Source organism: Xenopus tropicalis, chromosome 6 (assembly GCF_000004195.4).
Source record: "Xenopus tropicalis strain Nigerian chromosome 6, UCB_Xtro_10.0, whole genome shotgun sequence".
In the NCBI taxonomy this organism is placed as follows: domain Eukaryota; kingdom Metazoa; phylum Chordata; class Amphibia; order Anura; family Pipidae; genus Xenopus; species Xenopus tropicalis.
Window position 1 is genome coordinate 70,370,599 of NC_030682.2, and position 14,268 is coordinate 70,384,866.

General features: G+C 36.7%; 1 protein-coding gene across 12 annotated transcripts in view; it reads right to left on the reverse strand.

The window, feature by feature from the left end:
- Nucleotides 1-14,268, reverse strand: part of ctnnd2 (catenin delta 2) — a 494,372-nt gene that overhangs the window by 161,452 nt on the left and 318,652 nt on the right. For 9 of the 12 annotated variants that reach the window (XM_031903683.1, XM_031903681.1, XM_031903676.1 and 6 more), the window contains 2 exons: nt 12,763-12,840; nt 4,454-4,706 (listed from right to left, as the gene is read on the reverse strand). In XM_031903683.1, the coding sequence (XP_031759543.1) occupies nt 4,454-4,706; nt 12,763-12,840 (331 nt within the window). The remainder of the gene's footprint in view (nt 1-4,453; nt 4,707-12,762; nt 12,841-14,268) is intronic. The other 3 variants (XM_031903685.1, XM_031903679.1, XM_031903678.1) reach the window with 1 other exon arrangement.

A 14,268-nucleotide genomic window follows, 5' to 3' on the forward strand; every position in this document is an offset into this window, starting at 1 on the left:
TGTAAAGTCTAAACCCTAAAGTATTTTTTTTTAGTCACACACAGTAGAAAAATGTTAATAGCAAATTAAAATATTATTGTTTCAATATATTTAAGATGTGTTTTTGCATCAATTTTCTTGAATCATGGCAAAATTGCATTTTGGAAATCACCACCTAAGAATTAAAAATAAAAAAATAAAACTTCAGAAACAGCAAATATGAAGTGTAACGCTGTTGTATAAGTGACACATTTTTTCATACCAACCTTCAGCAAAAATCTGTGGGATAAACCAATGTTTTCTTTAAAAAAAATGCATTTTTTCATGAATCTTTCTTGTTGTTCTATCCCTATTGTTTTGCTTTCAAGAGGATGAAGATTTATAAAATTAAAATTGTCATTTTACACTTCTTTTGGTAAATTTTAAAGAATCTAATTGAAATGTGACACCTATAAGAGTAATGTAGACTGAGTTCTTTCTTTTATTGACTGTAAGCAAAGTTAAAAAAGAATGTGGCATTCTGCGATGTGACATTGTTTTTTAAACAATCACTTTAAAGGTATAGATCTATTATGTTAAATGTTTGGGAATTGGAGTTTTCTGAATAAGGAATTTTTCTCAAATTTGGATCACAATGCTTCACATATATAATCTTTGTTTACAGGAAGTTATTAAACACAGATATTGATCTCATAGAATCACACACAAATTCTATGCTTAACTGCCTATTATATCTAAACTCTGTTAAAACTAAAAATATCTATTTAATATATAAGTTTATGGGAAATTATAAAAATTTAAATAAATTGTCTATGTGCATCTGTTTACTTATTTTATTCTCATTTGCATTCCATGACATATTAATATAAATAAAATATAAATATATAAAGATACTGGCAGCTCTCAGTAAGGATGAGCAACTTTTTTTTAATACAGATTAGCAGCAAAATGCACATTTTTTTGAGAGGCAAAAATATCAATATATTTTTTTTTTTCACTGATAAAAATTTTTGGGAAAAAGTGTGAGAAAAAATGCTTATTGACTCCAAAGCATTTGGTGCAAGAAGAAACATTCATTGACTTCAGAATATTTGGCTTTAGAAAAAAATAAAGAAAAAACACCAGTTGATTTCAATGCATTTGGCTGGAAAAAAAATGCTCATTGATCACAATGCAACTGGCGCAAGATAAAATACCCCTTGCATTTTCACAAGAAAACATGCGTATTATGTTTTTTATATTTAGGGAACTGAATGCTCCTTACCTTCTCCAAAAAAAATGACATTGGAGGACCATTTACTTAATCTTAGTGTAAGATGTTGACTATATATATATATATATATATATATATATATATATATTAATACTAATAATATTCATAATATTCATAATATTAATAATCACCCCTCTTACTAGAGGTTGTGTATATTAAAATGAATATGTTGAATAGCAAATCAATTGATTGTTACAATTAAAGCATTAGTTAACTGTTAAATGTAAATGCTCTCCCCAGGTGCTCCTCCCAGGTTGTACCCCCAAGTTCCTCCTTGACTACCGTCCAGTACACATTTATACAACTTTTCAGCCACTGCCCCCACATACCAACTGATCAGATAGGGTTGATTCTTATCACATCTTCTTACCACACCTTGCCCATTGTTCAGTAACTGTTGAGAAGGTTTCTCGCATACATTAATGAGTTTTTATGGCTTCTGTAGCAGATGTGCTGTCCCACCACCATCCACAGAAAAAAACTTTGATATGGAGATTTGGCTTTGGGTGTGACTTGGACAACTGGTTTATAGTAATCAGTAGAACTCCCCCATACTCAGTGTATAACACATACATATGCATTAAGACACAAATACATATGTATATAACACAAATATTGGCACCCAAGATGAGCAATCTCTTACATTAGAGCCTAGATCCCTGAACTCACTCTTTAAGGTCCTCCACCTACCATTAATTTTCTCAATACTACCAATATGTACCAAGACAGTTGGGTCATGCCCATTCCTACCAAATAATTTGTCAACCCGATCAACCACATGCTGAACCCTGGCACCAGGAAGACAGCAAACTGCAAGCTCCACTGCAGTCCCAGTGGTTCTATTTATGCTGTGTGTTCAGGTGCATCTAATCAAACCCTACCCTATGCTGCCTGTGGGAGGTGAACCTGGCAGGGGTTTGTTAGCAGGTGGAAGTAGCGATGAAATGGTCCCTAAGGTGTGTAATTATATGCTGGGGTTGCTGTGCTATCCACAGGGGAGGACGAGGAATATGGATTTAAGGGTACGTCTTAATATGACATAATATAATTCTTTCATATATGAATGATGGTGTGAGTGAGGACGAAGCATTTGGGTTTTTGCTGCACTACCACCATAGTGATAATAGGGTGTGGTTTGAAGCGGGTGTGGTTTAAAGGGGGAGTGGTCAAAACTGGCTTCCATAAGCGGCCCTCCACCATGAGAGAAATTCCGGCCCTCGGCACCGCAGAAGTTGGACAGCACTGATCTAGAATACTCTGAATCTGGGGATCTACAGATAAGGGATCTTTCTGTCATTTGGATTGCCATACCTAAAGTCTACTAAACATTACATAAACCCAAACAACTGTTTTGCATCCAACTGAAATTAATTATATCTTATTTGGATATGATCTGCCCATAATTCAGAGTTTCTGGACAATGGTTTTTTTGAATAACGGATTCCATACCTGTAACATTAACATTTACCGTGATATACAGATCAATGTTATTAGGGACGCTGGTAAAGCCACATCAGGAGGGTATTAAATCACCTCTTTCAAGGGATGCAATCTAATACATTGCAATAACTTCAAATGAGGTATAAAAAGTAGAATACAATCTGCTCTTACAACAGAAGATTGTATGGGAGTTCAAATATTGGGATGTCAGCCACATGCCATGCTTTTCTATTTGCTATTTGTCTATACTGTCCCATCTAATAAAAACCCTTCTAATCACAAATATAAAATATACCAATAAAGGCCATGAAACAGAATAGAAACAGAATAAGTTCATTAATTCATACCTTCTATGTTTTTAATTAAATTAATCACACATTATGTCAAGATCCCATTATATTTCACAATAACAGGTCAATGGTTTTACTAATATTTGTAAATATAATTGCAAATAAAACAAGAATTTGGCTGTACCATTTTCTTTGCTATTTTTTTAAAGTTGCTTAGTATTATATTTTCTAAAATCTATGCATATTAACTGTTTATATGGAAAAATTATTTCCAGTTACTTTTGTTAAAAAAAAAAAAAAAAGTGCTAGGGCTTATATACAAATGGCAGGAAATGATGCAATGTGCAAAAAATTAGTCATTTGTGCCCTGTTCCTTCACAGACACGGGTTGTTGCACTCCGACATGTGCATTCCTGTTTGCTTTCAGGTTCAGTGATCTGTATGCATGAGCAGCAGTCTTGGAGAGACAAGTAGACATCACCCAAAACCCCCCATCCATTACATAACTTGCACATTATTCAGGTTGCACCCTGTCTTTACTAATACCCTATGGCAGGCTGTAAGGAGAGGCTGCCCTGCTCTCACCAGCACTACACTTAACAACTCATGTTGCATTTTTAATCCGGTGAAGGTTTAGACTTGCTGTGTTAATGAGGCACAATTTTGCAACCCTTAGTGCTCTAGCAATTGCACCTAGGGTGTTGTTAAATACCCCTACTGTATTTTATATGCTGAAATTACTATAACAGTTCTGAGTTTCAGTATCCCTTTAACAGTAATGATCTATAGTTATTCACAGCAGCTCCTCATCTTGGATCTTATTAGGCTATCTTTGAGTGTCAATTACATATCACATGCTCAGCGAGCTCCTAGCAGCTGCTGAGAAGCTAAGCAAATAGGTCTTCGCAAATCATCTGAACATTAGCAGAAAGAAAGGTTACATCTGTCATAGAATTCTGATGCAAAAACATTGGTTTCTATGCTGTCATCTATTGTGAATCTGATAGAATTATTAAAAAAAAACCTTGCAAAGTGAATTTTACATGCTGAAACCTAAAATACAAGATGTATAACTTCTAACATATTTTTAATCTAAAGTTTTGTTAGGCTTTAGACCTTTAAGCTTAAATATCTTTTTTTAAACTTTTAAGATGTATAAAGGAAAAAGAAGTGCATTCGATTTTCCCAATTTGGGTTGAGAATATAAAAGAAAAAAAATACATTTTGTTTTAAGGTTCAGTAAACATCCCTTAAATCACCCACCATACTGTAAGTTGAATAAACATAATAAATCAAAAGAAGTATTAATAATCCAATGCTTTATAGCTACTTGTAGAATAATTAAAAGGAATGTAAACATTTTAGAGTTTCAACAACACTAGGAACAGGGATGATCTAGGAAAAAAGCTGAGAATCTTTGTACACAATATAATTATTTTCTGAATATAAAATATTAGTTAATAAGACTTACCTGGGGTCTTTCTGAATGCTATCGATGGATGGAGACCTAGCTAATGTTCCCTCTGGTGGGATAGCTGGCCCAGATTTGCTGTAAGGTGAATCAACAGAAGGGCAATACTGCAGCTGTCGGTATGGATCTGCATAATTGGCGGCAGGGCCTGCAGCATAGCTAGCCCTCTGAAAGGTTCCAGTTGCATTCTGGGTACCATGTTGGCTGCCTGTGCGCTGTAAGGGTACGGAGTCGACACCAGGGGAAGATGGGGCTACGACAGGAAAGTAGGGACAAAGTAAAAAATTGAGGACCTGCTCACAGAAATGGTTAACCAGGTCTAGGCAGAGGAAAATTCACACACATATAAAGGGGGTTTGAAAAAAAAAAAAATTTAAGTTGTTAATTATTGTAAATATTTGCCAATGAAAACAATACATGCAAATGACAGTCATATTTGCAAATTAACTACTTTATGACAAAGATTTCATATTTACTAACAAAAGCACTGGCACTCAGAGCTGCAAATGGGACAAGCCCTTTAAAAATCTTTATTGCGGAGGACATAATGTTTTGTTAAACCTTTTATGCAATCACAATTCACAATCAGTTGCTTTTATATTAAAATCTTTTTGCTTATAGATAGGAGTTGTTACAGTGATATTGAGTTTAAATGCATTTTTTTAAATGGATTACAGCCACATGAGAGGAAGACTGCTACTCTTTCCAAACTGTATAAATGTAAGCAGGTGAGCTACAACTGTTTAAAACTGTGGTAGCTGCTCAAACTTTAAAAACTGGTAGCACTGGCTATACATATTTAACTTTCTGCTTAAAGGAGATCTAATCCCAAAAAATTAATAGTGTAAAGTCTACCCAGGGTACTTCTTAGAGCACTTTTCCAATGTACATTTATTTTCAATCATAATTATTTCTGAGAACCTAATGAGTAACTGAATATAGAAATAAATGTAGATTGTGAAAGTGCTCAGAGAATCACCCATTGATTGATTTTTAGGTTTAGGTCACCTCTAAATACCCATAGGGCAGTTAATTATTACTGTAAACTTCATAGCCAAGAGCAAAACACTATTCATAACAGCAAAAACATAACTACTGCATGATCCAGGAGTGCCAAGACCTAATATTATAAAAAGGTCCATGATATACATGAGATACATATGTATTAATATGTTTTTGTTTGTACTTGATCTGCTTTCTAAAAACCCTGCAAGAAAAAACAAATACAAATAACATATTTCCTAGAAATAATACCTTAGTGCAAATGAAGTGAATATTATGGAAAGAGATTTAGTTGTCTGTTGTTGCTAAAGTTTTACACCCATTATTAGTAGTTGATACAAGCTAAACAAAGCTTAAGACTAAGCCTAAGCAGTCCTTTAACCAATTCACGTGCAATTTTCTATTTTAAGAGTTGGCTTTTGAAATAAAAAAAGAAAAAGAAAAACAGAATTGATTAGAAGTAAAGGCTTATAGTATTTTTTTCATTACTTTAATATATAAAACTTCAACAACACATGCAGAATTGTATTTCTAAGAGCAAAACATGCATATGAATCAGCCACCTAAAAATCTAAGTACATAAAGCAAATTGGTGGCAGCAGCTACAATACGTGTTGTGTAACACTATCATGTTCTATTTAAGTGTATGTCAGAGGTCACACTTACCTGCAAAATATATCCCTATATTTGTAAGTCACAGTGAGTTGAAATTAGACCCACAGTAAAAATAAAATATTTACCAATATAGCCAACCTTGTGCTACCAGACCATATTTGAATACATCCAAACTCAGTGGACAGTAGGTACAGTTAGCTCATTTATTTAATGCAGTACAGGTATGGGACCTGTTATCCAGAATGCTCAGGACCTGGGGTTTTCTGGATAAGCGGTCTTTCTGTAATTTGGATCACCAATTGAATTGTTTAGTCTCCAATAAGGATTAATTATATCTAAGCCAGGCTTGCTTATTTCCAAATTTTTTCACCAGGCATGGATTCACAGCGAATTTCCATATTTCGCCATTGGTGCAGTCACATCAAATTGGGAAAGATCACAGCAAAATCTGGGCACAGTCGGGTCAAAAAAGTGCGGGCGACAAAAAAGACAGGGGCAACAAATGTGTTTCACTGATTTTTCTCTATTTCGCAAATTTTCTTGCCGCAAATTTTATGGCAAAGAGAAACGGGACAGATTCGCTCATCAATAGTTAACAATCCTAATGCCCCTGCTGTCTCTAAACTCCTTTCACTCACATACTCCTTTGGGCTATCTCTGTGGTCTGATTCCCCCTCTCCCTCCAATGGAAACTCCCTGAATCTTATATTTACAAAATGTTGTTCGATCTCCAACTTCACTAACTCCCATTTCCCCCTCACAATCTGCTCACATTTCAACTCTCGCTAACTCCCTCTACACCCTCTGCAGTCCCCCAAATATGCACATACCGAGACCTGCAATCCCTAAACAAGGCACATCTCTCTTCTTCCTTTGACTCTCTTCACTCTAACATCCTAAATGTCTCTTGTTCTAACCAGGCTACCTCTTTCTGCTACAACACTCTCGCCACTGCCCTTAATGAGCTTGCTCCTGCCAAGACAAAATGCATGAGGCCCGAACCACTCCAACCCTGGCACACTGCTCATACCAAAGACAGTCACATACACTTGAGCGCCGCTGGTGCAAATCACGGTCAGAATCAGATTTCTGCAGTTACAAATCTGCTCTGCTCTCCTATAATACCACCCTCCACCAAGCTAAACAAACCTACTTCACTGCACTCATTAATTCCCTCTCTAAAAAACCTGCACAAACCTTTAACTCTCTGCTGTCCCCTTCTCCACCCCCTCTGTGTGCATCAGTCACTGCTTAAGTTATTGCAGAGCACTTTAAAAATAAAATTGACACCATCAAAAGTGACATTGCACAACTTAATCACGACTTAAACCCTACATGCTACCCAGTCTCTTATTGACTTCTTCTCCTCTGAAGGACTGAAAACTTTTGGCTTCCCCTCACCTTACAACCTGCCCACTTGATCCCATTCCTACCAAACGTCTACGCAATGCCAACCCCTGTCTTATCAAAGCCTTAACTCATCTATTCAATCTCTCGCTCTCTCCTGGAATCTTTCCATCCCAACTGAAACATGCACTTGTAACCCCTATTCTGAAAAAACCCTCTCTTTATCCCTCCAATCTTAGTAAGTTCCGACCTATCTCTCTGCTCTCATTCATCTCTAAACTACTAGAGCGCCTAGTTTACAATCGACTGACAATAACAATAACCTCCTGGATCCCCTACACTCTGGTTATAGACAAAAACACTCCACCGAAACTGCTCTAACCGGACTAACAAATTACCTCTTATCAGCTAAAGCCAAAAAACACTTCTGGCTACTAATACTTCTTGATCTCTCAGCTTCTTTTTGACCATCACCCCATCTCACCAAGCGCGGTGCCTTGTGGTTACCCTCAATTCTGCCTTCACTCCTCATATCCAGTCACTTATCAAATCATGTCACTTTGACCTAAGAAATGTTTCTAAAATACGATCATTTATCACCCAAGATGCTGCCAAAATTCTTATTCACTCTCTTATAATATTTTGCCCGGACTACTGTAGCTCTCTATTAATTGGCCTTCCCCTCCAAAGACTGTCCCCTCTCCAGTCCATAATGAATACTGCTGCCAGGCTCATTCACCTCTCCAACCACTTCTCCTCTGCCATGCCATTCTTCCAATCCCTGCACTGGCTTCCTTTATCACCCAGGATAAAATTCAAACTAATGACTCTCACATTCAAAGCAGTCAATAACTTCCACCCTAAATCTCTGAACTTATCTCTAGGTACCCTCCAACCCGCTTGTCATGATTAAGCCACTTCAGACGCACGTGACTTTAGGCGTGGCTGTCTAGAGGGTCACCTGCTCAGTCTCACACACCTGGCACACAGGTCAGACTAGCGTCACAGCACCCCAAAGCACACTGGTAGAGAAAGGGTTAATGTAAGGAACTGACACACTCTCCTTACCAGCAGTGAAAGGGTTAATCAGCATACAGCATGCAGAGGGCTAAGGCACACAACAAAGTTACACACTCGGAGGTTAGGTACGCTTTAGAGCATCGAGGACAAACTTATTAAATTTTATATTTAATATTATAAAAGGTATAACAGTGCATATATAAAACAAGATGTTACAAAAAGGACATACAATAAAATAAGTACAAACAGTTTTAAAATAAAAGGGAAAAACATAGAAGTCCTATATTATACCAAGCAGAGTCCTTCTAGCCCTGGAAGCAAGGGGAAACCACAGGATAAACATCCAATAGAAATTGGTCCTCCAAAGTAAATCCGAGTATAGTCAGAAGAGCTGACCATTTATCCCAGTTTGCAGGGCATCAGGTAACTGGACACTCCCCCCTCCCTCAGGAATGCAAGGGGTGTCACCATTAGCAGGACACAGTGCATGGACTGGACCAATGATAAAAATGTCCATAACTCCTTGTGCGAACATAATAGAAAGAAAGATGAAATTAAATTCATCAATTCTAAATGATCCCACCGGTCCCATACAGACTAAACATCACTACTGTGTGACCTGCCCCTGCCCAGATATTCCTATCAGACAAACAGAGTGTCCCATCTAATCATATTTGCACTTGTATGAAAGGCCATATTAAATGAAACCTATACTCAGGTTTTGGTACCTCTAGTATAAATGGTATGGGTTCTGGGACAATAAATGTTTGTGAGCTTGGGTTATGGTGTGACCTTCACATTACCTATTATGGGTCCTGATGTGAACTCTAAGTCACCCCCACATGGGCTTTCACTCCCCCACATGGCATGGCTCTTATCAGCCAGGGATTAGAGCCGGGCATTCCAGGTGGGGCCTTTACACATGGCTGGTTCCAGACCCTAGTGACCAGAGGCCTGTTAAACATCTGTTTCTGGCACATTAGGGACGATTTTGGGATACCTTGGCCTGCTTGATTAACCCTTACAGGCCTATATCACGACACCGCTTGTTACGCTCCTCTACTGACCTGCTCCTCAACTCCTCTCTCATTCCCTCCTCACACACTCGCATTCAACACTTTGCAAGGGCTGCCCCCCTTCTCTGGAATTCGCTCCCACAATCTGTCAGACTTTCTCCCAATCAATCCCTTCAAAAGATCTCTAAAAACACATTTATTTAGAGAAGCTTACCCTAATTTAGTTTAACATGACTGCAGTGTGCTGCTAAAAGAAATAACCTGTGCCACACCTCTCACAACTCTGGTCTTGCCCACTCCCACATCTTGTGTCTCAACTAGTGATGGGCGAAATGTTTCGCCAGACATGGATTCGCGGCAAATTGCGCGTTTTGCATTGGCGGATTGTTCCGCGAAACGGATGAATGGAAAAATTTGGCGCGGAAAAATTCGCGGCACGTCCAAAAATTGACGCTGGCTTCAAAAAAGAATAGTCGCGGGCGTCAAAAGAATAGCCGCGCGACAAAATAATAGCTGCGGGCGACAAAAGAATAGCTGTGTGACAAAATAATAGTCGCGGGCAACAAAATAATAGCCGCGGGCGACAAAATAATAGCCGCATGACAAAATAATAGCCGCGGGTGACAATTTTTTTGCTGCACGACATTTTCGCCGTTTCGCTAATTTTTCGCAGTTTTGCGGATCTGTTGAAAGATTCGCAAATTTTTCGGCGAAGCGAAACGGAACAGATTCGCTCATCACTAGTCTCAACCCTTTCTCCTTGTAGATTGTAATTTTTTTGGGCGGGCTCTCTTCACCTCTTGTATCGGTTATTGATTGCTTTATATGTTACTCTGTATGTCCAAGATATGAAACCCACTTATTGTACAGCACTGCGGAATATGTTGGTGCTTTATAAATAAATGTTAATAATAATAATAATAATAAAGTACAAGGTACTGTTTTATTATTACAGAGAAAAAGGAAATCATTTTGAAAAATAAGAATTATTTGATTATAATAAAGTCTATGGGAGAAGACCTTTTTATAATCGGAGCTTTCTGGATTGGGGGGTCTGGATAATGGGTCCCATACCTCTAATTTATTTTGACAGAAAGGTAGTGTGCAAGTGAAGAAAATGGTGGATTGGGCCTTTATTTTTTTTCACTTTGCATATTGTCTTCACAGTGGTAAATGCCTTATAAACTTTCACTAATTTTGTAAAACATTCAAATTCCCACAGTGTGACAAATACCCTAACTAAATATATTGTTATTCTTTTTACTTACCAATAATGTGATTTGTACATTAAAACAATATAGTAAGCTAATGAGCATAATCTAGCATTTAGCCATGTACATTAGATATCCACTTCTAGAGTATATATTTAAATAAGCTATGGATAAAAGTTAAATCTGAATGTATTCTTCCCTCAATGAAAAGAGAACTATACAGAAATTGATACCTTGTCTTATTCATATCTATGAACTTCAACCTAGAACGTCATATTCACAAAACAATACGGTACTAATAAATGTTAAACCCATTACTCACAAATTCACAAAGGATTTGTACTATTTCACTTGACTTGAATTAGAATTGTTCCGTCCAGACTGAACTGAGAACTTAGTCAGCTAGTGGCAATTTTATCAGTCTCTAAATGTACTGCAATTCTGATTTAAATACTTAAACCAGGAAAAGTAAAGACACTGCTCATTTTTCCTTTTTAATGATAGAAACATAGAAAGCATAGTTAATCAACACTATATTGGTCATCAACAAACAAGAAAATGTTAGGCCCTGCCTAGGCTAGAACTGGGAACCATCTGTTCATGTTGCATCTCCATTTTGAGCCATAGGAGACAGTGGGAGCTTAGGGTGGTAACTAATTGTAATGAGTAATCATGTTGGGCAGATCATGCTTTTGCCTTCTTGCTTTAGTCATCTGATCCAGCTGCAAATAATTTTCTAATTAAAAGGCCTTTTTAAGGGCTTGTACTCATAAGCATTTGTTTTGAGCATTTATGTTCCAAGGTGGCATTCTCTTGCATTCCACCACAGGGGAGAGCAGAAACAAACGGACTCCATACTTCCATATGTGCTTGTACTCACATAGACGCATGTAAGTTCTGAACTCAGCATATTGTGTCCCACCTGTGTTTGGCGCTTACATTTGTCTGTGTAAGTACAGGCAAATATGAAAGTATGGAATTCGTTTGTTACTGCATTCCCCTGTGGTGGAACGCAGGAGAACGCACTGCAGGGGAACGCTGAAAGGAACCCTTGTGAGAACGAGTTCTTTGCTTGCCCCTTTCCTGCTCTTCTTGCTGGATCATTAAACTAAACTACCTGCTTTGAGCCAGTCAACATTATTCTAAGATTCCAGTTGTGCTCTTATTAACCTGTATTTTCAACCTTATCCTAAGAATCTTGTCTAAGTTTCCAAGTATCCTGTCCTGCTCCTGTGATGCAAGGGTATTCCTGACCTCTCCCGTTATTGTTGTGATGATTTCCTGGTATGACCCTTGGCCTGTCTCATGGACTTTGCTTTTCTGCAATTTTCCTAATTTTATGTTTGCATTTAGACTTCACCTTGAATTTTTTGGCTCACCTTTGTTCATTTTTACTTTGAATGTCACAATGACATCTATGAGCAGAAAATATGGTAGACACTGAAATGTTAGCTTGACAAAGACACAACATAGAACACATAGACACAAAATATGAAACACACTATGTAAATTTCATATGGCACTCATTTCAGTTGTACTTAGGCATTGTTTTAGGGTTTGAGTCATTATGGGAGCTGTCTAATTTAGATTTTTTTGACTGATTCTATATTATTATAGCTGAGGTGGCAGAAAAAGGTATTAGCAGTTTGATTAAAAAATATATTAATCTGGAATTGTCCTGCAGGAACCTTCTTTTTTTGGTATCATGTAAAAAATAAACATATTTATCATCCTTTTATAGCTATCCAATACATTTTAACTAAAACTAATCAGATCCTGATCTTTTGGGGTTTTTCTGTATACATAATGTGAGTAGCTGTTAGACAGCTAAACATTTTGTGGAAAGTGGGTAAGAGTTACTATAGCAATGGCTTTATTTTATTTAAAATACAGTGCAGAACATATCTGAAGCCAAAAGTAAGTTAATAATATTTGGCAAATTATAGACTCTTCTGACATTACACAAGGGCAATAAAATGTTCTAAGTAACACTTTCTTTTATCTTTCACAACTTTGAAACAAATAAAATAAATAGCTTTATTCTTACTGAAATAAATAAAAAACATAGAAACATGTAATTGAAATGTCGTTCACATACCTCTCAAATCTCCCACAGAGAAATCAGGGACAACACTCTTAAAAATCAGGGACATGGGATCAAAATCAGGGACAGTGTCTGAAAAGTGAGGAACAGTAACTTGAAGAAGCAAGTCTATATGACCTTTACACACAAAACAGAAATTATTTTCACATGTAACATTGTAAAGGCACAGGAGATTCTTAAACATTTAAGGCATAGACATTGGGTTTTGTACAAAAGGCAAAGGCATGGCATGGAATATTGATGAAGATTTGGGGACAGTTAAGAGGTATTATTATTAATGAATAGCTTCATGTTAAGTGGTCTCTAGCTACATGCTTTGATAATGATATCCTGTAAGTGCCTCCATATGGTTACAGCATGGAAATAAATACAGTAATATCGTAGTAATATTGTACTGAGTAAAGGAGCTTTTAAAGCCTTGAAGGACAAAGTGAAAAAGGAGAGTTTAGTATATAAATTGTAGTACACACAGAATTAAACCAGTTACGGTACTTTATTTTTGATTAAGTCAGCCTATATAACAGATTTTAATTATTTTATATAAACTCTAAGTTAATATTGTACTTTAATTTACTTTCATAACTATGTAAAGTATTGTCATATGTCTTGACAGAATAGTCATTTAGCTGAATTTATTGGTTTGCTAGCCACCACCTACGATATTACGTATAAGGGCTAATTTAGTAATGCAATTGCAAGGTACAAAGTTAAAAAAAAAAATTAAAAGAAAAATACAGACCACTATTTTTTTTACTCACAATGTAATGTTATTTCCCTTGATTCCAGTTAAGTAGAACCACATTTATCAATGCTGATGTAAATAAGCCTAACATTGGTAAAACACACCCATTGCTTTTACTGTCTGGTTCTTTAAATGAGGGTGTGACCTGCGTCATATCTAGCATCACCCAGAAACATTGTTAGCCTGCATTTTATTAGCTGCAATGTCATGCAAAAGGGAGCCCTGGAAGTTCCTTCTCCTCAAGTCAAGTTAAGATGACCATACATTTATCAATAATATCAAACAAACAAAAATGTTATACAATTATTGGAACATGCATGTTGCTCCACCAATCCCAATGGATACTCCTTATACTTTGACTATATATATATATATATATATATATATATATATAGAAAGAGTTTGAAAGGCGGCCCACTCATCCAAAAAAGGCAAGAACGGCCCAGGTGCTGCCGCAAAAAAATAATATCAGCATGTAGAAGACAGAGCACTCATGGGACTAAAATTATGTGCAAAAATGTAATGGTGTACGTCAATGTTTCGGTCCTACACAGAGGCCTTTTTTTTTTTACATAATTTAAGTCCCATGAGGGTTCTGTGTTCTAAATGCCTATATTTATTTTTCACACACATCCATGTTCTGCACTTAACTTTTCAGAAACTATAGAAATTCAAATGATATGCCCAGTGACAAACTCTATAACAGGCGATGCTCTTTAAAGAATAGAAAACCTAAATCCTCTGCTTTATTTTTCAGC